The sequence below is a fragment of the Periplaneta americana genome, chromosome 12 (assembly GCF_040183065.1).
Source record: "Periplaneta americana isolate PAMFEO1 chromosome 12, P.americana_PAMFEO1_priV1, whole genome shotgun sequence".
Classification (NCBI taxonomy): Eukaryota; Metazoa; Arthropoda; class Insecta; order Blattodea; family Blattidae; genus Periplaneta; species Periplaneta americana.
Genome location: NC_091128.1, coordinates 13,110,785 through 13,134,649, shown reverse-complemented (window position 1 = coordinate 13,134,649; position 23,865 = coordinate 13,110,785). Strand labels below are relative to the sequence as shown.

General features: G+C 35.2%; 1 protein-coding gene across 1 annotated transcript in view; it reads left to right on the top strand.

Annotated features, from left to right (window-relative positions):
- Positions 1 to 19,139, top strand: part of Gyc88E (Guanylyl cyclase at 88E) — an 810,833-nt gene extending 791,694 nt beyond the window's left edge. The window contains exon 16 of the mRNA XM_069840815.1: positions 18,171 to 19,139. Within this exon, the coding sequence (XP_069696916.1) occupies positions 18,171 to 18,877 (707 nt within the window). The 3' untranslated portion in view covers positions 18,878 to 19,139. The remainder of the gene's footprint in view (positions 1 to 18,170) is intronic.
- The last annotated feature ends 4,726 nt before the right edge of the window (positions 19,140 to 23,865 follow it).

Below are 23,865 nucleotides of genomic sequence, written 5' to 3'. Positions count from 1 at the left end.
CTTAGCATTGTATCACTGTTCTACAGATCTTACATTTTATGTCTGCCGGTCAGTGACTGTTAAATTATCTTACATTTTATCTGTGCCGGTCTGTGACTGTTAAATTTCAACTGGCTTATCTTAGTCATGGGAGTCAATGTATTAAAAAGCATTACAACCTTTCTGCCATTTCCTTTCCTCCCCCGCAAATGTGATATTGCACAGAAGCAGAGATAAAATAATTATAAGATCTGTACATTGATCTGAAGCTGTGCATTTCACGTAATTTCATATCTGTGTGTGCTTTCACTTGAATTTCAGAGACAGCTGACGATAAACAGGGAATTTCCTTGTTCCCGGTCTGAACCCATTGGGGTGTCATCGAGAGCCAAAATTTATCTCTCTATCGGTCATACCAAAGAATCAATATATACGTAGGCCTATATAATTTAATTTATATTGGAAGATTTTTTTACCCCTTGATCGCTGTACTCCTATTTTTTATGACTTGAGAAACTATAATTATCTCACAAATTCAGAACATATTATATTAATTCTTATTTTATACACATAATACAGATACAATATAAACTCGCAATAAGTCATTTTTTAACATAAAGACTAATATTCTGAGAGACGTATACCGGTCTTTTTTTTTTTTTTTTTTTGAAATTAAGAGATTATTTCCACAATCCATAACATACTACATTGACAATGTGATTATACAGTTAGAATTTCGCAGTAACACATTTTCGGAGATGCATAACAATATTTTGAGAGACTTTTTTTTTAGAAATAATGCAGTGTTATCTTCAGTCGCCTTACGTATATTCACATACTATACATTAGCAATATGACAAAAGTATCATTAAATTGCTTTTCAATGTGTGTAAAACCTTTTTTTCCTACTTCTTTGTATAAAAATATAATTGAGAATGTGAAGAACACGGGGTTTTTAAGTTAATGTCTGCAACTTTGTGTGATTGTCCTTGAGCTTAATTTTAATATGGCCATTAGAAATGCTATTCGCACTGAAATTGCTGTTACTTAAAATCAAAAGACATATTAGGGAGTATCATTGAATAATTTTGGTGGGTCAATATTAATTCGCAGTATTACTGTCAGTACGGTAATTCAATATTAAGTATTAAATTATAATATGGTAGCAATCCTTGTGGTTTGAAAGAATTGAAGAATTCAGTTGGATAAAACACAGCCTGCTTACTATTTACAACTGTATCGGGAAATTCATAATATGGTCCTGGACTACATGAATTATCCAGTTTTAGCCTTCATGATGTGTATCAACAATGTTATTTAATTTCGTGTTATAATTTCCATGGCCTTGTGAAAGTCGATATTGAATACAACAGACAATAAAAAAAAAAAAAAAAAGAATTGACTATAGAAGATTGCATTTTAATGTTATACATGAATGTTCGATCGTATTTATTTCTATGTTTTATGTTTTAATTAATTTAACGTCCATTTGCACAATTTTAATGTAGCCTATGTTTTTCTCCTGGTTATGAAGGTTAAATGTGCAAACTTTGGCACATATCAGTCAAAGTGTATAGATTTGTATAGAGAACATACATACACATACATACATACATACATACATACATACATACATACATACATACATACATACATACATACATACATACATACATACATACATACATACATACATCAGGGGCGAAGCTGAAGGGTAATCTGTGAGCCTTAGATTACCCGTTGGATTTTGAAGAAATAAGCGCATTTATATTTTCCTGTTTTCATTGGTACAGGTAAATGAAATCTCTGGTTTTCGGTCTAGTTACGGAAGGATTGACGCCAGCACGTAACTACATTGTGGCTACTCGCTGATACTGCTTCAAACCAGGCTCACGGCAGCAGCTAGAGATAGCATATGCGCATGTGCCAAGCGGAGTGCTTGCATACGTCACTAATGCTAGACAGCTCTGTGAAGAGCCTAGACTCAACAGCACCAATCTCAGAGTCTGCTTCTGCTACAAACGTCCCGAAATTCAGCTACAAATACCAAAATGAAGCCACACACATTCAGAGAGTAATAAACAGAATCCACGACCTGTGCTATAGTTACAATATATTATTATAATGTACCGAAGTACATATGATAATTCCATGCAGATATTCTGCGTTATCATACGATGAAAGAGTAATGGAACGGAGAAAAATTCATCGTATGATAACGCAGAATATCTGCATGGAATTATCATATGTACTTCGGTACATTATAATAATATATATATGATATGCGTAAATCACTTCGTGATTTAAGACGGCGCTTATTCCGTCGGATCCCGGCCAACTAGTCACTCATTACGAGTGCACCTCAGCACATATGTGGACTTCGGTCCTAGGTTCATAGATATCTATGACGTAGTGCAGAGGGCGGCCACTAGAGGGAACCCAAGGAGTTGGAACTTAAAACTGAGACGATTCTTCCGACGCCGGGGTGGAATCCGGTGTGGCTTAGTGGATAAAGCGTCAGCACGTAGAGCTGAAAACCCGGGTTCAAATCCCGGCGCCGGAGAGAATTTTTCTCCGTTCCATTACTCTTTCATCGTATAGTTACAATGTTGGAAGGCGGGTGTGTTGGAAATGTCATTCATTAATTTAGGGCCAGTTCATTTTTGTTGCATAGGCGACTCCCAATAAGGACACTGTCAGGTGTCGGCGAATTCATGAATTCAAGAATTGATGGTTAAACAATGGGCGCTATTCACATAACAGGAAAAGAAAACTGAAAATACCAAAGCTTTCCTTGCCATAAATAATGGTCGCTGTGTCCGGAATTCAGTCCTACTTTAAATTTTCTGTTATGTTTTCGTAATTTTTTTGCGGAAGCGAGAAACTTCTTATGGCTATTAGAGAGTGGGAAAATAAAATTTGATAGAAGAACGTGTTTACACATAAAATTGAGTATTCACAAATAGTCATTCGATCGAATCTCATTGGGCTACATTTTGCCATTGGACTACGTAGCTAAAAGATACGTTTACTGAATTCGGCCACGGTTGGCAACGCTGCAGTCTGTCAGTGTGTGAGAAATAATAGGGCAGTACTCATTTTTCGTCGGTCTGTTTTCGTAAAGTGCAGATGTGTTCATTATTATCATGTATCATCCATTATCCACTTACGTTTTTTATTCAAATAGTCACATGTGGGTTCGGTATTTCGGAACTACGAATATACTTATAGTATAGAATTCGAATTAGATTAACTACTAAAACGAATGTGAAATTGAAAATATATTTAACGGTTGGTAAAGAATACTACGTGAAAACGAACTTTTTCTAATGACACATTTCGACGCAGGAGCATGACTATTGGTTAGCAGCAGCGTCTTTAAATAACGACGCGGTGAAGCGAAGTGAGAGCGGTATTCCAATGCATGTTTGTGAGTTTAAAAATATGGATCACAAACGTTTATTCTGACCAAACAAAGCATTTGCCTGCAGATTTGTTGCTGAAATATTTTTTGAACAATGTCCTAGAAAAAATCTCTCAAGAAACAGTGTTGCTCATAAGACTGATTCTCACTTTCTCTGTATCTACTGCGTCGAGTGAACGAAGTATAAGTGCACTGAAGAGAGTTAAGACATTTTTAAGGAAACTCCATGTAAGATTCTATACTGAGCAATTTGAGTACTGGCTATTGAGAAGTGTTTGTTAAACAGTCTCTTCAGGGATGACATCTTCAAAGAACACATCATCGACACCCCGACTGGAGTTTATCTACAAAAAAAATATATATATGTATAAGGAATGAACTTTAGAATACCCAGTTGCATGAATGTAGCTTCGCCACTGACATACATACATACATACATACATACATACATACATACATACATACATACATACATACATACATACATACATACACACACATGCATACATACATACATACATACATACATACATACATACATACATACATACATACATACATACATACATACATACATACATACATACATACATACATACATACATACATACATACATACATACATACATACATACATACATACATACATACCCACATTCACTTTTATATTTTAAGATAAAGTCGCTCAAATTACGGTTTGAATAATAGATTCAAAATTCTGTAATGAAATAGAGTTTGAATATCAAATTCAAATAAATAGCAATGCAAAGAGATTATACTTTAATCGCTTACAATTTTTAAGAAAATTCCATTATCTAATAAAAACAAAATCGTAAATCGAGCTAACTCCAACAGTACAGAACGCAGTAACTTTGATTCCCCAAAGCTTATTGCATTAATTCACACACATTTATGTGATCTCCAAATAATATAGTTTATCTTTTGGATACTTTAAATTAAAATTTTTTCAGATTTTCTAAATAGGTCTACTGGTATGTTTCCTGCTCCATTACCACTGGATACTTTTACAATCTCACGATATGCTGGTGAGCATAGTAAGTTAATATCCATTGTTGGATGAGATGAGAGACATTAAAATATAAAGTTACAAATACTGTAATGATTACACTAGGGAACAAATGGAAACTTTTGTTTCTGCGGTATAAATATAAATATGGAACTTTTACTAATTTTGATGTGCTGAATTCAAAAAATTATTTTGTTTTGCCGTATCACATCAGGTTTTTTTTGGCAATTTAGCAAAACGGTATTTTGCCACAAAATAACATAAGTTACGGCATGTTCATTGAAATCATATAATTATTTTGTGTATCTGATTCGTTAACACATCCATCTATTTTTTTCTAAGTTGTATAACAATAAAAGAAACAGTTAAGAATTCACAGAAACATTAGGCCTATATACAAGAAAAACATCTTACTAAACGAAATTATAAGAGCAGAAAGCTTATCTTCGGAATGTATGTTAGACATCCTCGGTTTCTCTTTCGTACTGTGTGTGAAGTCCTCGAGTATTCTCTGGAAGAATCATTACGTGCAATACTCTAACAGTAATCAGCCATCATATTTACATCCCAGTGTCTCTGGTAGCATCGCTCTACCTCTTTTAGATCCTGTGGAACCACCTTGCTCTTCACTGAGGGCTCCTAATTCGCAGGAAAGTAATCTATATGAGCCATTAGCAAGTGAAGCTTTAGGTTCATGTTATAACCGAGCACTTTGAAATATCCAACATGTTTCCTACAATTTCTTTGTACCATGGATCCATCACGTTACAAAGAAATTTCTTCACAACTTCTTTGAATACGTTCCATGCACTTTCTTCTGTTTCGTTCATTGTACTGGTGAAATTGTGGTCCATCGTCAGCTTTCGAATTTGTGGCCCAGCAAATATTCCCTCCCTCATTTTAGCGCGTGATAAAAAAAAGTAAACTTCATACATAAGTACTGGAAGCAAGGAAGATTTTTGTCTCATGCCTTGACAAACTGCTTCATAACTCCCAGTTTTGTATGTATCAGAGGGAGTATAATTTTCTTACGAGCAACAAGACTTAACATTGTTAATATTTTTGTCTCCTGGCATTAGTTGCTTTCCTTCAGGCCAGTATACAATATTCCAATGTTTGTCCCTGGCCCTGCTGTCCCACTCGCACAGAAAGCATGGAAATTTTGTGCATCGTACCTGTTGTCCCAATAGTAAACCAACAAACTTCAGGTCACTGCATATTTGACACTCAAGTTCATGATATTTATTTTTTTCAAGAACCAACCTTAATGTTTCATATGATTCCGATAGGACTGTACAATGTGCAAGTGGTATGGATGCTAATTTATTACTGTTATGAAGCAATACTGCTTTAAGGTTTCTTTTCGAAGAATCAATAAAAGCCTCCTCCAACTTTTGGGCTCATATACCTCCTCTCCCAACTGTTTCAGTAGATCTTTCACATCTGTACAATATACGGTACCTTTAAATTATACTCGGGAGGAAATTAAACACAGAATAAATATGGGAAATGCCTGTTATTCGGTTGAGAAGCTTTTATCATCCAGTCTGTTGTCAAAAAATCTGAAAGTTAGAATCTATAAAACAGTTATATTACAGGTTGTTCTATATGGTTGTGAAACTTGGACTCTCACTCTGAGAGAGGGACACATAGGTTAAGGGTGTTTGAGAATAAGGTGCTTAGCAAAATATTTGGGGCTAAGAGGGATGAAGTTACAGGAGAATGGAGGAAGTTACATAACACAGAACTGCACGCATTGTATTCTTCACCTGACATAATTAGGAACATTAAATCCAGACGTTTGAGATGGGCAGGGCATGTAGCACGTATGGGCGAATCCAGAAATGCATATAGAGTTTTAGTTAGGAGGCCGGAGGGAAAAAGACCTTTGGGGAGGCCGAGACGTAGATGGGAAGATAATATTAAAATGGATTTGAGGGAAGTGGGATATGATGATAGAGACTGGATTAATCTTGCTTAGGACAGGGACCAATGGCGGGCTTATGTGAAGGCGGCAATGAACCTCCGGGTTCCTTAAGTAAGTACAATATAGCAGTCTATCTTCCTCTGTATAGTATTTCCGGAAAAGTTTTTCATGATTCCTGTACCACGAAAATGTAAGCCCAGGTACCAACATGTTCTTCTAATGCAGTCTAGAGCCTAGTAATTCACTTTTCTTTTTGGTGAGTCCTAATTCCCTTATCAAATCATTCAGCTTGGGTTGGTTAATTTTTTTCGGTGAATTGTCAAATTCATCTGGATCAGAAGACATTTCAGTATCTGCATTCGGAAAACTGCTTTCATATTCACTGTCACCCAAGTTTGTTGGTGGTGTAGGTACAGGTAAGTCGGGTCCATGAGGAACAGACCTCAAAGCTGATTGAAGATTTGGATACTTAATTGATTTCTTGTTTTCCTTGTTGTAACTAGTAACATTACACATACAAAAATAACAGTCATTATAGTGATTCCTCTGCTCACGCCATACCATTGGTGTAGCAAATGGTATTGCCTTCCGTTTTCCTGCATACCAGTAACGCAATCCTTCTACACAACTGTTACACGCACTATGAGGTGCAAATGATTTAACCATGTCAACAACTTTTACTTTGAAGTACGCAAAATATAACTTCTTTACAAACGAATCTATTTTACGTACTTTTCCAACATAGGCTATAACATCCACAAATATAGCAAAACTTCTGAGGATTTTGTACACACTGTCTCCTATGCAATCCTGATGTACTAGGCATATTCAGTTTTTAAAATCACGCTTTTGCACTACGATTCTAGGGACACCACTGTAACAAAATTCACACGTGTTCACAGAAGTAAGCCAACTGCTCAACTGACAAGATTTAAGAACTGTATAATTGTTAGGGTTTTCTGTAAACAACTTTCCGACAAGAATTAAGAACTGTATAATTGTTAGGGTTTTCTGTAAACAACTTTCCGGGAAAATGAGAAAGGGGATGGGATGATAGAGCATGGATGATGAAACATCATTATGAGATAAATATTGGAATAAAAATATTTAGTTGTGGATATTTAGTGCCATCAGCGAGGGGCGTATAATGAATACTGCGTGGTGATACATATCGAAAAAATGAAATTGCGACAAAACTAGACGTGATACATAAAAAACGAAATTATTTTCGAACTCAGGGCATCAGTTTCCATACCAATAACCAAGTTTCTTTTTTTAAGGCAGAACAGTTGTTCCCTAGTGTTATTTATTTTTTTATTTTATTGGGTTATTTTACGACGCTTTATCAACATCTAGGTTCCTAGTGTCATCAAAGCACTCATCGTACCTGATAGATTTTCACTATATAGTTAGGGGTTACATCTCCACCAGGACCTAGCAGTTTTATATACATATTGTAAATCAGGAAATTAACTACCAATCAATATGTTGAGATACAGGTTTCTTCCTCTTGCTGTAAAGCAATCACATTACCCGTAATATTTTGTAACTTACAAAATTACAGTTGTTATTTAGTCAACTGTCCGAAAACAGGTTTGAACCTCATAAGTAACACCAATAAGGCCATCACTCATGAAGCAGCTAAGCCAGTTCCTTTCTCCCCTAAATTACAGTATATGTGTAATTACTCATATTAGAGCCTAGATTTTTGGAAAAATGCCTTTAATTACTGGGTCGACATATAATGTTAAACATAGCTTTAAACGTGATTCGTGGCATTTACGAGTGATAGGGCTGATTATTGTTATTTTGCCTAATTTGCCTGTTTTTGCTCTTACTTATTTCTTGTAAGGAGCCCGGAGGTTCATTGCCGCTGGAGCTTGGCAAACAGCCTCTTACTCCCGCTCGTTCCCCTAGGCGAAACTAGCTGGCCGATAACGCCAGTTCTGAGAATCGTATTCTCGAGATTACCAGTCTCGGGAACGAGTAATACCGGGACTCAGCCTGTTTTCGCACGGCCGACTTATCGTTATGAAATGCGTACACTGACTGCCGGCTTAATTGCTGCTCATCACTGCAATTCGTGACTCTTTCTGGAATATTAATGTTCATAAAGTAATTTAAGAAGGCACAGCAGTGTGGTATGCAATAATACAGCACATTATGATTGTCGACATTCGTACAGAAGTCACACTATTTTAATGAACTATTTATTGCCTTTCCGGAGAAGCAAAATAATGCAGCACTTTCAGTCGTTACCTAATCCTAAGCTAGTCTAAAAAAATAACAAGTTATGGTTGGACCTATGATATTCTTTCTCGCTATCACCATTTCGTTGACATTCCATATTTAATCATTCGATAGTGTTTTGGATACGCTATAGTAATGGCTATCACACGACTGTATTATTATATAGCGCGTTCACATCTGGATGTTTCGTTGTTATGCAACGGCATCTTCATCAGCATGGGTAATTATTGCGCTGTGTAAGGACGAAATAAAATAATTAATACTTATTTATATTATTATAAAGGACCAAAGACTCTGACAAAAGATATTTTTGTTTCCCAACTGATAAAATACTGAATGCGAAATGGGAACACTTTTGCAAGAGTAAGGACAGAATTACGAAATAGAGTAGATCCTTTCACAAATTGATCATAATTACTTACAAATGCGTTTTAAGGAACCCGGAGGTTCATTGCCGCTCTCACATAAGCCCGCCATTGGTTCCTATCCTGAGCAAGATTAATCCAATCTCTACCATCATATCCATTTTTATATTATCTTCCCATCTATGTCTCTGCCTCTCCAAACATCTTTTCCCTCCGGCCATCCAACTAACACTCTATATGCATTTCTGGATTCGCCCATACGTGCTAGATGCTCTGCCCATCTCAAACCTCTGAATTTAATATTCCTAATTAGCCTATGTCAGGTGAGGAGTACAATGTGTGCAGTTCTACGTTGTACAACTTCCTCCATTCTCCATTCATCTTAGCCACAAATATCTTCCTAAGAACCTTATTCTCGAACACCCTTAACCTCTGTTCCTCTCTCAAAGTGAGAGTCCAAGTTTCACAACCATACAGAACAACCGGTAATATAACTGTTTTATAAATTCTAACTTTCAGGTTTTTTGAGAGCAGGCTGGATGACAAAAGCTTCTCAACCGAATAATAAAACGCATTTCCCATATTTAATCTGCATTTCCTCCCGAGTGTCATTTATATTTGCTTTATCATAATAACAGAGAATAAAAGATGGTTATTGTTATTATTATTGTTATTATTGTTATTATTATTATTATTATTATTATTTAATTAGTTACCTTACGACGCTTTATCAACTGCTGTAGTTATCTAGCGTCTGAATGAGATGATGATAATGCCAGCGAAATGAGTCCACAGTCCAGCACCGAAATTTATGCAGTATTTGCTCTCAATGAGTTGAGGCGAGAAACCTCAGCCAGGTAAAGGTTGGTTCACAATAAACCGGGAACGGAAACGACAACGAGAAATAATGTTAAAATAAATGCATTTAAATGTGAGCATTCACAATTAACGAGAAGATTGCCGGAGCGTGCGAACAGGAACATGAAAGTTAATTGTGAATGCTCACATTTAAATGCATTTATTTTAACAATATTTCCGTTAACGTTGTCGTGTTTCCGTTCCCAGTTTATTGTGGACCAGTCTTAACTTGTCCCAACCAAGATTCCAACTGGGACCCAATCGTTTCACAGTCAGGTGTACTAACTGTTACTCTACAGCGAAGGATTATTATTATTATTATTATTATTATTATTATTATTATTATTATTATTATTATAGTATTATGATCATTATATCATTATTATTATTATTATGAGTATCATTGTTATCATTATCATTATCGTAAACATTAGGATGATCAAGGTTATGACTATCAGGATTATTATTATAGTTATTATTTATTATTATTGTCTTGTAAGTATCATTAGGTACAACGTATTAGAAATCTTATTAATTCTTAATTTGTTATTCTCGTTCCTATAACATATAGGATAATTATTTTATTTTTTTTTATTCAATGCAGTGGCACTTGACTAGAGTCATTAGCCGTACAATGGCGATAAAAACTAAAAGGAAAGAAAACGAAATAAAGTGAACAATGTCCAAGGAAACTATGAAGGAGTGGATGTCAGCACTGCTGCATTCTGTCTCTGGCCTCCCAGTACCTTCCACAAAGCTGACAGATGAAAGAGCTGGACAAGTCTTAATGTGGTTTGAGTCCATGGTGTCGGAACATCCACAGAGCATGCAGTGGGGGCTGGATAATGCACCCAGGCGGTGGAGGTGATTAGCCAGACAGTCATGACCTACTGCGGTGTGGGACGTCGCAACAGCTTCTCTTGTGGGCCATTCGGGGAGAGTGGAGTTCAGTGCACCCTTCCAGTGTTTATCTTTAAGTTGTTCCTCCAAACTCTTATGGAAAGATTGTCTCACTCGACTTCTTATATTTGTAGATGCTCTATGGAATGGCAGCATTTTAGAATATGAAAGGGGGATAGTTGTTCCTTTCTTTGCTAGAAAGTTTGCCGCTTCATTCCCGGCAATACCACAGTGAGAAGGTATACATTGTGGATGTATAATTTTATTTAGTTTCTTGATGTCTTCTCTGCATTGTTGAATGTCATCATTAGCTGGTTGTAGTAAGTAGTTTCCAATTGCAGATATTGCTGCTTTTGAGTCACTGAGGAGGACAATGTTTGGAAATGGGAAGGACCTGAACAACAGTTGTTTCACAGCAGTACATATGGCTCTTACTTCTCCATCAAAAGGTGCATGGTTGTTGCCTAGAGTGAGATAGGTAGAGAACAGTTGGCAATGAATTCCGGCTCCAGTGGGCCCGTGGTTTTCTATTTGGGAGCCGTCAGTGTATACATGCAGCCATTTGTCTTGTGGGTAGCGGATATGTAATGTTTCTAAGGCAGAAAGACGGAGTACTTCACGACATTCTTCCTGTTTATTTTCTATTGCAATAAGATCTAGAGCATAGTTAATATGATATAACGCAAGTGGGTTGGTTGGTAGTATCAATTGCTCGGGTTTCCAGGATAGATCCAGATTATGCCTTTCAGTGATTACTTTTTGCAGGAAACCCTCTTGGGTTTTTAATCTGCGGTTGGTGTGTGAGGAGCAAGGGGAGTATTCAATATCAGAGAAACCAGTGAGTTTTTCATGAAGTTTTAACGCTGATTGTCTTATTTCTGATTTGATGTCCATGTTATTGGTATGGAGCAATAGTGAGTTTATTGGTGTTGATTTTACAGCACCAGTAATCAGTCTCATGGCTTGATTTTGGACACAGTCTAGCTTACTGATTGATCAGATGCAGTTATAAGGGCACCACAACAATATAGCATGATTGGTTTCACATATGTCTTATAAGTACAGTTATAGGATAATTACTGTATATATAGGCCTATATCATTTTATATTGTAACATGGCTGCAATACAATAAGGATTGTTCTATAACAATAATTTATAAATTGCACACCAATAGAAAGTGTAGTTTTCTATAGTATAGGCTGGTTCACAATAAACCGGGAACGGAAACGAGAACGAGAATGTAAATAATGTTAAATAAATGTACAGTATTTAAATGTGAGCATTCAGAATAGTTAATAAAAGATAGCCTAATTACTGTAAAGTGTAAACCATCTTGGACTATACAGTATAGTCTCATTTTCAACTACCTATATTAAAATACAATAATGGGTTTTCATGCGTTGAAGGGTTCCGTACAAATTTTACGGAACAAACGTTTGAGTCAAGAGTCCTTCGCCAACAGCTCCTTTGGTTAACTCGCCGTTATTCGAAAACCAGTAAAGATTTTGAGTGGCCATCACTCTTAAAAGTAATTTCCATTTTTTCTCAACATTTCTCTCGCTTTGACCCCCCATCTAACGTGAAAAACAAAAAAGTTTGCCACTTACCAGAGGTGAAGGTGTAAATGTCTAATCTGAACAGATCAATCTCCATCGAAGTTAATATTTTTTTCTCACTTTCCAAAAAAGATTTTCAGTTCAATTTTTTTTTTCTATGCTTTCCTTAGACATTGAGCTATCAATCCAAAAAATTACAGCGCGATTAAGTATTATAGGAGCTACGACATGATATATATTTAAAGGACTGGGAAATGTATAAGCCAATGCTTCCTATAGAACTGTATGGCTCGAGCGGTATTGCTTCCGTATCATTACTACAATCCCATCTAGACTTCGAATACTGTCGAGAGTGAGTAGTATCGGTAATATCGGAACTAAGAAAATCTCGTGTTCACTATCAATGAGGCATTTGGCTACGTTAGGTATGAGTGCACTGAGCGAGACTGTGGAGATTACACAAGTGAGAATGGGCAATAATAAGAGGCAGTCTGCCCGACTCTATTTGCCACTCTCACATAAGCCCGCAATCGGTCCCTATTTTAACAACAAACATTTTAATTTTCTTCATCGTAAATCCTTAGTTACTATTTTGATATATTTATTCTTCTCATGTGTGAGTTTAATGTTGACTATCCAACAGTTGTTACAACCTTTTATAGAACTTATTTCATTATGTAATTACCAGACATCGGATTCTAGGGCAAATGCCTATTTTGTTTCTTTAGGAGAAAAGTAAAAATAATTATTAATATTTGTGTTTCATGGAAATTGAAAGGTATTCAAAGAGTTTTATAGTGCCCTAAAATGCCCTAAAACGGTTATTAGAGCCTAATTTGTTAGTATTCGCCTAAAAATGCCTAACTCACTGTAAAGTTTCGCATTTTACTCTTACTTTTTATAATTTATACATGCATTCACTGCGAAATTTAAGGCATTTAAAAAGTGGAAATTTTGCTTCACACCGGCCATGAAACCATTGATAAAGGAAACAAAATGTTTTGAATCTCACGACACTCGCAATAGATTTCACCGAATTTAACATGTTTGGAGGCATAAATGCCGACAAAGAACCAACCTTAGTTTTGAAGCAGGCAACAATCACAACATGTGCTGCTACCGATTCAGAGATATACTATACTATAAAAATGACTGTTTTCGGTCTGAAACCGATTAGCTGTACTGCCCTTCAGAGTGTCATAAAATCACAATTTTTGGAGAAAGAGTGTTTTTGAAATATTTATGAAAAGTCGTAAAACTGCGAATTAGTAGGGTAAACCGTTACAAAATATTTAAAAGAATGGCCCTCCTAGTGTTAACACTACCAGGAAATGCAACAATAAGTGGAACTTTGTATTTTTGTCCAATTGAATCTCAATAACAACGGTTCATTTGAATGCTCGTTAACAGTTGCTCTTTCCCTCACCTTATTTGTGTTGAGAAGTTTTGAGCGGTAGGACGTTTTCCTGTGAAGTTTAACGCGATAATGCCGAAAAATATAAGTGCAAAATCTACATTGATCCGGCAATGGCTAACAGAATATTCAGAATTCACTTATGATGGAAAAATAATATTCTGCAAGATTTGTAGCAAACAGGTATGTAACAATAGTTGAAATATATAAATTCTATTAATTTTAATGAGTAGGCCTATAATATTTATACATTGACTGAGCTATTCTGAGGTATAATTCTTTTTAAGACCACTACACTTTAACCTTTTAAATTCCGATAGTTAAAGTATTTGCAGGTCATTAAAATTTTGATTGTTCGAACCTACTAACTTTGTGATAGAAATACGGCAATACAACAATTAGGATTTTATTTTAATTCAGTTTACTTTACATTTTTAAATTTCGCAAGAAAAGAAGTGCCACCTAAAGCAGCATGTGCAAGGAGCGGCTCATAAGGCTAAAGCTCAGCAGAAGAATCAACTGCAACAAACTTTACTAACACAGCCTACTTCATCCAATCTCAGCAGCAATTTCTATGCTGATTTAACCAGAGCGTTTGTTGCTGCTAACATTCCCTGGAATGCAATTGAAAATCCGGTTTTAAGACAGTTTTTACAAAAATACTGCAAACAAAATATCCCATCTGAGTCGACCCTAAGAAAAAATTACTTAGACAGAATATACAATGAAACTTTAGCTTCCATTCGGGAGGATATAGGTGATTCTTACATATGGGTCTCTGTGGATGAAACCTCAGAGCCTATGAATAGGTATATAGCAAATATGGTAGTAGGAAAACTTAGTCCTGATGGACCTTCGATTCCACACCTCGTATGTGTTAAGGAACTTTCGAAAGTGAATAGCCAAGCCATTGCTTATTTTGTAAATAAAGGCCTACAGTCTTTATACTCAGGTAATATAGACGATTCTAAAGTTCTGTTGTTTTGTACTGATGCTGCCTCATACATGGTTGCTGCAGCTCCACTTCTTAAAACATTTTATCCTAACCTCACGCATGTAACCTGTCTAGCACATGGCCTTCACAGGGTTTCTGAAACAATCCGGAATGAATTTCCTCTTGTCAATTCGTTTATTTCTAACACAAAAAAAATGTTTTTGTAAAGCCCCATCCAGGATTTCAATATTCAGAGAGAACTTTCCAGATATCCCACTCCCACCTTAGCCGGTTGTTACACGATGGGGAACCTGGATTCAGTCAGTGGTGTATTATTCTAAGTATTTTAAAGAAGTGGTCACAGTTATTGATAAATTACCTGAAACTGATAGTGCAGCGTGTATGAAAGCAGTGAAAGATTGTCTGAATGACTCACGAGTGAAAAACGATATTGCCTACATAACATCAAACTTTTCTTTCATACCTGCAAGCATTGAACAATTAGAACGTGAAAAACAATCTCTTTGTAGCCAAATAGCAATAGTAAAGGAAGCTCAAGTGAACATACATTCTGCTTTGGGCGAAACTGGGAAAAAAGTTAAAAATAAGTGGGACAACGTATTAAATAAGAATGTAGGATTTTCATTGTTGGAAAAAGTATGAAGAGTGATATCGGGGGAAAGTGTAAATGTAAGTAAGTATTGATGTTTCTATTGTACCTAATTTAAAATTTGCGCCTCTCACATCAGTTTCGGTTGAAAGAAGTTTTTCTGCTTTCAAAATGATTCTCAGTGACAAAAGGCAAATGTTAACTGTGGAGAATTTAGAAAAAATTCTGGTGGTGTACTGTGCAGATAATTATAATAAAGTCTGAGCATGGAACTGAATTTCAATAACTTAAAATGAGTAATCTTGATATCAATAATCATTATTTCATTAGTTTCAATATATTAAATTTGTGCAGCTCTGTTTATAAATATAATATAGTATTCTTTTTTAATGTTTAAACATACTTTTTTGTGCGTATTTTAGTGTATAACTAAAAATTTCAGTGAAAGAAATAAGTATGATACCTTGATGTGCCTAAAATGCCTATTTCCATTAAAATAGAGCCTAATTTTACAAATTTTGAGCTTATTTTAGGCGCCTAAAGCTGCAATTTTTAGTGCCTAAAATCCGATGTCTAGTAATTACTTAGTGGTTGGCATACATCCTGAAAAAGCGAGATTGTCCTGAATTTTAGCTTTAAGAAAGATGTCCCGCCTGAATTTTTTATTTCTTTCAAATGTTCTGAAATTTTTAACATTGCTCAAAATTCATACAGGTTTTACAAATTTAAAACTTCATTCCTTCTTTGATATCATTTTAAGATGGAACTTTTGCTGACTAGTTTTGCTACAGTCTCTTTAATAACGCAATCCTTAGATTTGACCTACACCTAGCTAGCTACACCTAGGAAGTCCTGTTCATTCATCTTTGAACAATATTATTATAATTATAAAATGTAACATCTTAATTTATGAGGTAATCATAAAATACAACACATCTCATGTCTTTAAAATAATGTTGTAACATTAAAATTGATTTTACAGAGGTGACATTAAACTAAACCTATCATCAGTCTATTGGCTATTCATTAACCCTTCAGAACTCGAGCCATAATTTGTACTTGCGCAGATTACATTTGTAATCCATATCTTTTAATAATAATAATAATAATAATAATAATAATAATAATAATAATAATAGAACGGCCCCAAGGTTCACTCAGCCTTCTATAAAATTGAGTACCGGGTCTTTCCCGGGGGTAAAAGGCGGTCAGAGCGTGGTGCCGACCACACCACCTCATTCTAGTGCCGAGGTCATGGAAAGCATGGGGCTCTACCTCCATGCCCCCCAAGTGCCTTCATGGCATGTTACGGGGATACCTTTACCTTTTTTAATAATATAATGTAGGGCCTAAGTAGTATTATTATTACTTTACTGATTCTATTATACTGTTCGTGATAACAGTGTATCTCTAGTTCAAATTTAATATTTAAATCAGTGATGTCAATATAATATGAGTGGTATTATGATCCAAAGAATTTAATTAAAAACTCTATTATTATTATTATTATTATTATTATTATTATTATTATTATTATTATCATTATTATAATATAGATTTAATTATTAGTTATTATAAACTACACTCTAGAATTATTATCTCCTACTCCTAAAATTTAAGTCACTATTGGGTTCAAGTACATGTCTGTTTCATATGATAAGAAGGCATCGTTCTGTATTATCAAATATCTTTACATGATAATTTATATAGCAAGATAAAATAACCACTGCAACAATAGAAAATACGTCTAAAAATATCTTATGAATGGTTTATAGGAATAAATCAAATTACAAATAAGGAAATCGAAAATATGCTCTTGTATTCTCTCCTGTTAAAAACACTAGCATTAGCACTCTCATGGATTACATTTGTAATTCACTCTAAAAGCATATATATTGCTACACAGAAGAAAATCATAATTACATCCAAACACTCCAGACATCAGAGCTAAACTGTAACAGGAAGGTACTGAAAATTTCACGCTATCAGAACTGAAAGTGGAGATACGATAACACAATAAACAACAGCAGAGTACAAATGTATGCTGCCGAGTACTGAGGGTTAAGGAAAAAATCCTTTCTACACTGATTTATGTCCAGGTAAACAAAAACAAAACTGAGTCAGTTTCAGTAATAAGTGTGACTGGTACACGAAACATTAATGTAAACAACGTGTAACTAGATAATTAATCCTTTTAATGTTATTTTGTTGTGCTATTAATACGACATTCCCAAATATTGTCATTAATTAGCCTATTAGTACGGTATATTCATTGGGAAATATGACAATGCAGACTTGTCGTGTGAAAATATTCTGAATTTTTGTGTCACTGACATGGAAACCTTACCAATAACCTTAAAATCTTCTCCCGTCCACCCGAATTCCATTACTCATTAGTAAAAAGAGCAAAGTTTATTGTCTCTAAATACTGGCTTACAGAAAATAACAAAAATCTTCGAAATAATAAAGTAATACTACAGTTGTGGTAGACGGAAGTCTGTCTGGACTAGCTTGCTTCAAACATGATTCAGTTACACAGTAGATGTAGAATGATGTTCTTCTGTCATAAAGACTGTTTTGTCTCATAGAAGGCATAGTTTAACATCAGAAAATATAAATGTGTACCTTATGGTAATATTCAGACAATGATAAGGTGTGTTACATGAATATCACTTATAAATTACTTTATGAAATAAATTGTGTTGTTTTTCTTTTCTAAATTTATAGTGCCTTTTCATGCTTTTAATTGCCTTTCTGTCTGCTCATTGTGCCATTTTTTTTAATTTACAGTGTCTCTTCAACTTACACATTTTAATTGCCTTTTTATCTGTCTGTTTTAAGTATTATAAATGCCTGAACATCCAGACTCTAGTAATGATATTTTTATAGTGTTTATTATGTTCTTATTATGTTCTTTTTGTGCAGAATCCCGCTCCAACTCTATGGGCGCAGTGTTTATGACTTGTGGTTTCTCAGCCATTAGCGAGCACGAAAGTAAAGATCTAGTCAGTCTGAAGACACCCCGTTCTAGAACACTTACGACTCCTATTACCACAAGAACTTCAAGCACTACCATCACTACTTCTACCAGTACTATTGCTTTAATAGCTGCAACTAACGTCACTGCTTCTACTTCGCGAATACGCAGATCTTCTGTACTTGGTGACTTAAACGAATCTGTAGGCCTACCAGTTGCTACCAACACATCCGCAAGCCCTACATCTGCCCCAACTCGTACTACGTCAATCTGTGACACCACAACAGAAGTGTCAATGCCACTTTCAAGTCAGAGGGGTAGTTTGGCTGAGAGTGAAGTGACTCAGGTACTCAGCAATGTTGCGGAAGGAATCGAAGAGGACGAGGTGACAGAAGCAAGCTTACCAGTAGGGCTACCGAGCACATCCCAGTCAGATGGAAATCTCTGCTCGAAAGCAAGGCGTGTTGTTTTAATGGAAAGTGAACAGCAGCAGCAGCAACAACAAGAGAAGAATTACCACCACCATCACCACCAACATCGCCATAATTATAGTTACCATGGTCAGCAGCAGTGTTGTGCGGGCTTTGGAGGAGGTGAGAGTGATGTTGGAGGAGGTAAACATCGTCTTCATAGCAACTCTTGTTCAATACTATGATCATATACATATTACATCGATTGTATTAGAACTGATTGAATTCATCTTCATCAATAGAAAGCAATGTCATTTATCTCTTTTTCTTTTTTTCCCCTCTTTTGTAATGCTGGACGTTCACAAAAGTTGTTGCAGATTTTAAGGATTTTTAAGAGAAACTTTACAATTACTGTAATATTAGTGACAGACTACAGTCACTACAATCACGATCATGGTTGTAGTGTGTACTGTACTCTACTCAATCGCGATCAGGAGCTTAATCCTATTCCCAGAAGTAAATAATTCTGCCAAAGAACAGCCCAGTGGACGAAAGTTACATTTTAATAATCTTTGGTTTCTGGACTGCATCTAATGTGCCATGACTGCGCTTTTAGAATTATGACATAATAAATAAATAAAATAATAGTAATTTATAGTAGGCTATAAGAGAGTAAAATTAGATTTTATGTGCGAGTGGAAAGTTTAGTGCTTGGAGCAAAGGCGAGGGTAATAATCTCCACAAGTGCATAAAATCTGTTTACTCTCGTGTGCTATACATTATTTTATCCATTAGTTTACCATTTTACTGGTATCTAAATTTCATAATTGGTAGGCCTATCTAAATTTAATTTTAAATTCTACGCCTTTTCTTTACAATGTGTTGTTTGTGAATAAGTTATAAATGAATGAATGTATGGAATTTATTGTTGCTAATGTGCTGGTGGTCATGAAGAGCGTGACTTAAAAAAATTTAATTCACTACTGTGGATAAGTTTGCTAAGGATGGTGAAAGAAAGGCCACTTTAGATAGCAGCTATGGATAAAATCAATAAATCTTTGGTTCGAACTACCTTAATATTTTTAAGTCAATTTAGGAATTCGTGATAGCTACGCTGTGGAATTTTGTTGCCTTTCCATTGTATTATATGGTTAAGAAACGAAAACGAAGTGAACGGCTATAAAGTGATATTTGGTTACCAGTACTATTAGAAGTAACTTGAAAAGAGTAAAAAGAAATCTATGAATAAATGGTGGACGAATTATTCATATATGGAGGGCAAGAGAAGACCACTGAAAGATTTTCCACTGCAATAAATCTTCGGGTTAAGTGATACAATTTGTAAAAGTTTAATTTTAATCTGTATTATGACGATATTTTTCAGGTAAGGTTCATTTTAAAAACATATTTTATTATACAATAGTCCTAATATAAAATAGTAATAGTATAAATTATATAGGTTATAAAATCTCTAACAAATTTTAAGAAATAAATTCCTTTATCAGGCTGCATGAAGTAACACCAAAAAAAGAAAAACAATTAAAAACATGGAAAGAAAATATGACCTTCAGCTGTTGTCCTGGAGGGAAACAAATTCGAAAGTATGAACCAATTCGGTAATTCAGCTGTTGCTGCGTGACCTGGAGTGTACATGCAGTTTCGGTAATCTCGATTAGCGACTGTAGTCTGTCACTAGTGTAACCACGCTGATAGTTTTCTTCTATTCTTCTTTATTCCATGACTACACGTGATATTACTGCATTCAAATCCTGTCGAGCAGGACGATGAATAAACTTTAGCATGACTTCGTAATATACATCAACGATACCGATACCGAAGATAAATTTATGAAAATATGGGAGAAAAAATATATAGGTATATATTAGAACTCTTTCCAATCAAGTAACATATTTCTTAAAATTCTATCTAGCGACAAAAATCAAACTGAAGGTAATGGAAATTACATCAGTGATTGCATTTACAATATTTCGTGTGAATGTTGTAGGGTGTAAATACGCCTAATAGAGAAAAATATACCATTCTTGGTAAGACTAAAAGATCATAAATGCAACATAAAGCAGTACCATATTACGTAAAACTAGTATGTCTCCATCCTTCAAATAAAATAATTTCAAAGAAAAGTTGTAGATTAGATTTTTTCCATTGCTGGCAATGGAAAAGAAAATCACACTGTTTGGAACATTGGCTTTACCTTCATCTTCATGTGAACAAAACATTGTGGTGAGAAGATATTCCTATCAGGTTGGGGTCGTTACAAACAGCTAAATCTGCTTAACTTTTCAATGATAGCAATGGGAAAAATTACTCTTCTGAACAATTCACACTTTCTTTCTCCCTCATTTAAACCTATAATCATTCCACCTCGTAGGAAATACAAATACGCTACATGCATGATCTGCTCAGATGGAACTATTAGCCAATTCTGTCTAAATGTAATGTTCTACTCATCATGATCTAGCCTAGTTACAACATTTCGAGAAAATCTCAGATTGAATAAATCCATCTCATTCTTTCTCGATCCGCTGTAGTCCAAGAGAGTAGGGTATTCAGTGAGAGTAAACACATATATCCGCAATGTGACAGCTCCAGAAAAATCCTTAGATAAAAGCAATTTCATCATAGTGTTATTTTTGTGTTCGGATGATTCTGAATGATTGTGAATGTTGTACAGCTTGTCCAAGTCAAGTCTGCGAGTGGGGATATCGGGATGGAATGTAGAGGCAAAACACAGTTGCCACATAGGTCACTTGATGCTCAGATTTCAATGTGTGCACATCGTTTAAAATACACTACGGAGCGCACGGATTTTTTGTCCTTGTCTTCAGATAAAGACAACAGTTACGCTGTCTCCCAGCCTCCCTCCCTCATGCAACTTTCTCTCCTACGCCCACGCTTGCCAATCAGAACGCCAAACCTCACTGTCAAGCAGAAGTACAAGTACAGTCAATATCAAAGCGTCTTAAATTGTTACCACTCTATGAATTGAAGCGCAGTAGGAAAACTTTGCTGTCATATGAGACTGTACTGGTCTCCTCTCGTTACCGCCGCCTTTCACTACAGAACTGCCTCCAACTTCCCCTCTCGGCTCGCAGACTTAACTTGGTCAAGCTGTAACACTCGGCATTCACAGAGTCATTTATTAAAGATGATGGCAGCCAATGCATGCCACATTCCAAGGATAATGTCGTCTCAGTTTTAATGTAGAAGTTTATTGTTACTGCAAGTCCCAGCTTGTCTGAGTTCTTCAAATCATCATGTCGTGGTCATTTTACAAAATTAATGAATATAATTGTTCTTTGCAAGGGGTATTTATATCGGGACAAAGCTGGAATGAATGCGAACATTATGATCAAAAGGCATAATACAGCCCATATTGTACCGAACACGAATCTTTATTTTGAGATCTAAATCATTAGCTACTTCTAACTGGTGACCAGTGACGTGTTCAGTCTTCTCTTTCACATATTCCATAACATTCGATTATTCAGATTTTACAGAAATCAGTACAGAATTGTTAAATTAATTTAAATTAATCGCGTTTAGCAATATGGACTATAAATTAGCCCTACCTATATTTAATCAGAACAATATTTTTATGTTTATTGTTCTTCTCTGAATGGAATTGATATAATGCTGCCATGTCTTAATATTCGTCTCAGCAATAGTGATCAGAGCGGCAAGTATACAAAACACAAACCACACTCTGAGCTCCGTTACCGCGATATGTCCCAAGAATATTTACAAAGGCAGGTCTGTCAAATGTCAGCTTTTATGGCTGACATCAGTGTTTTATTATGCTTGTCAGCGTATAAGCATATATGTCAGCACATATGTCAGCTTTTTTTAGAAATTAAAATAAGATACAATGTCAATCTTTTTTAGATTAATTCACTTATCTTCCTTCCCAAAGTTTTGACGCCAAGTCCTTGTTTTGAACAACAGAGGATACTACTGTCTCCAAATATTCAATTTGCATTGGTTGAAGTGGTGCACGTAATCATCGTTAGAGGGCAATAGAAAATGGAATTCGATATATATGTTGAATTTATGCAATTCAAATGTAAATAAAGACAACTTGCAGAGAATTTTGTTGATTATGAGGTAGTTTGAAACAATCTGTACAATGAACCTGATGTAAAAAAAAAATTTGAAAAAATGTGCAGGGTTGTACAAATTGTTTCAACTTTGCTCCATAGCAATGCAACAGAGGAAAGAGTACCTATTCAGTCTTATCCAACAAAATAAAACACAGTTTCGTTCCAGCATGAAAATGGACAGAATACTCTCTTCTCTTATATGTTGTAAAATGAATTGAGGACTGTTTTCACAAAACTCAACAAACGCCATTTTAAAATTTTTACAGGAAACATTCTTTTTAGTTTATTCTCAGACCTTTGATATAGTAATTCTGAAAAAAAAAAAAAAAAAAGAAAGAAAAAAAACGTTGTTTGTCTTTCAGAGATGCATTAATTAATATGAGGTGCAACTGTTCTTTTTTTTTTAATTTTTGCTGTTATTTATACTCGCTTTAATATCTTTGGTCATATCGCGAGTTAATCTTTTAGGTGAAATCCAAAGGCCTGTGTACTATTGTTGAGTACTGATTCTATTGTTGTGAACTAGATGGCGTCTGTAGATATTTACTGATTTGTAATGAATATGATTTTGGTGATGAATGAAGCTGGTGATATTCAGGGATGTTGTGGCCCAAATTTCCGGACATTTGCCTTACAGTTGAGGGAAAACCCTGAAAAACCTCAACCAGGAAATTCAATCTAACCGGGAATCGAACCCAGGCCCTCTGCGTAACAGACCAGGATGCTGACCCCTATACCACAGAGGTGGTCGCAAACTGCAACTGTTATTGTTATCTTATTTACTTGAAGGGGGGGGGGAACCATGATAAAAGTTAAGAATTTCACAAAACTCAACATATCCACTTTTTTAAATGCACATACCTTAAAATGTTTAATTATTTTTCATTCACAGCTGGTAAAATCCTCATCAAAATCATTAATGTGTATTTTAAAATAATGCTTAAATACTGCTGAATTAAAAAAAACAGTTAGTCTAATTGAACACTCTGAAACCTAATTTCAAGCCTTTATTTTTTCAAAATTTGTTATTGACTTACAGAATCTATTTTATTTGCATGAATTAAATATTTTTATTTATGCAATACATCACCCAAATCACTGAAAATCAAAATCGT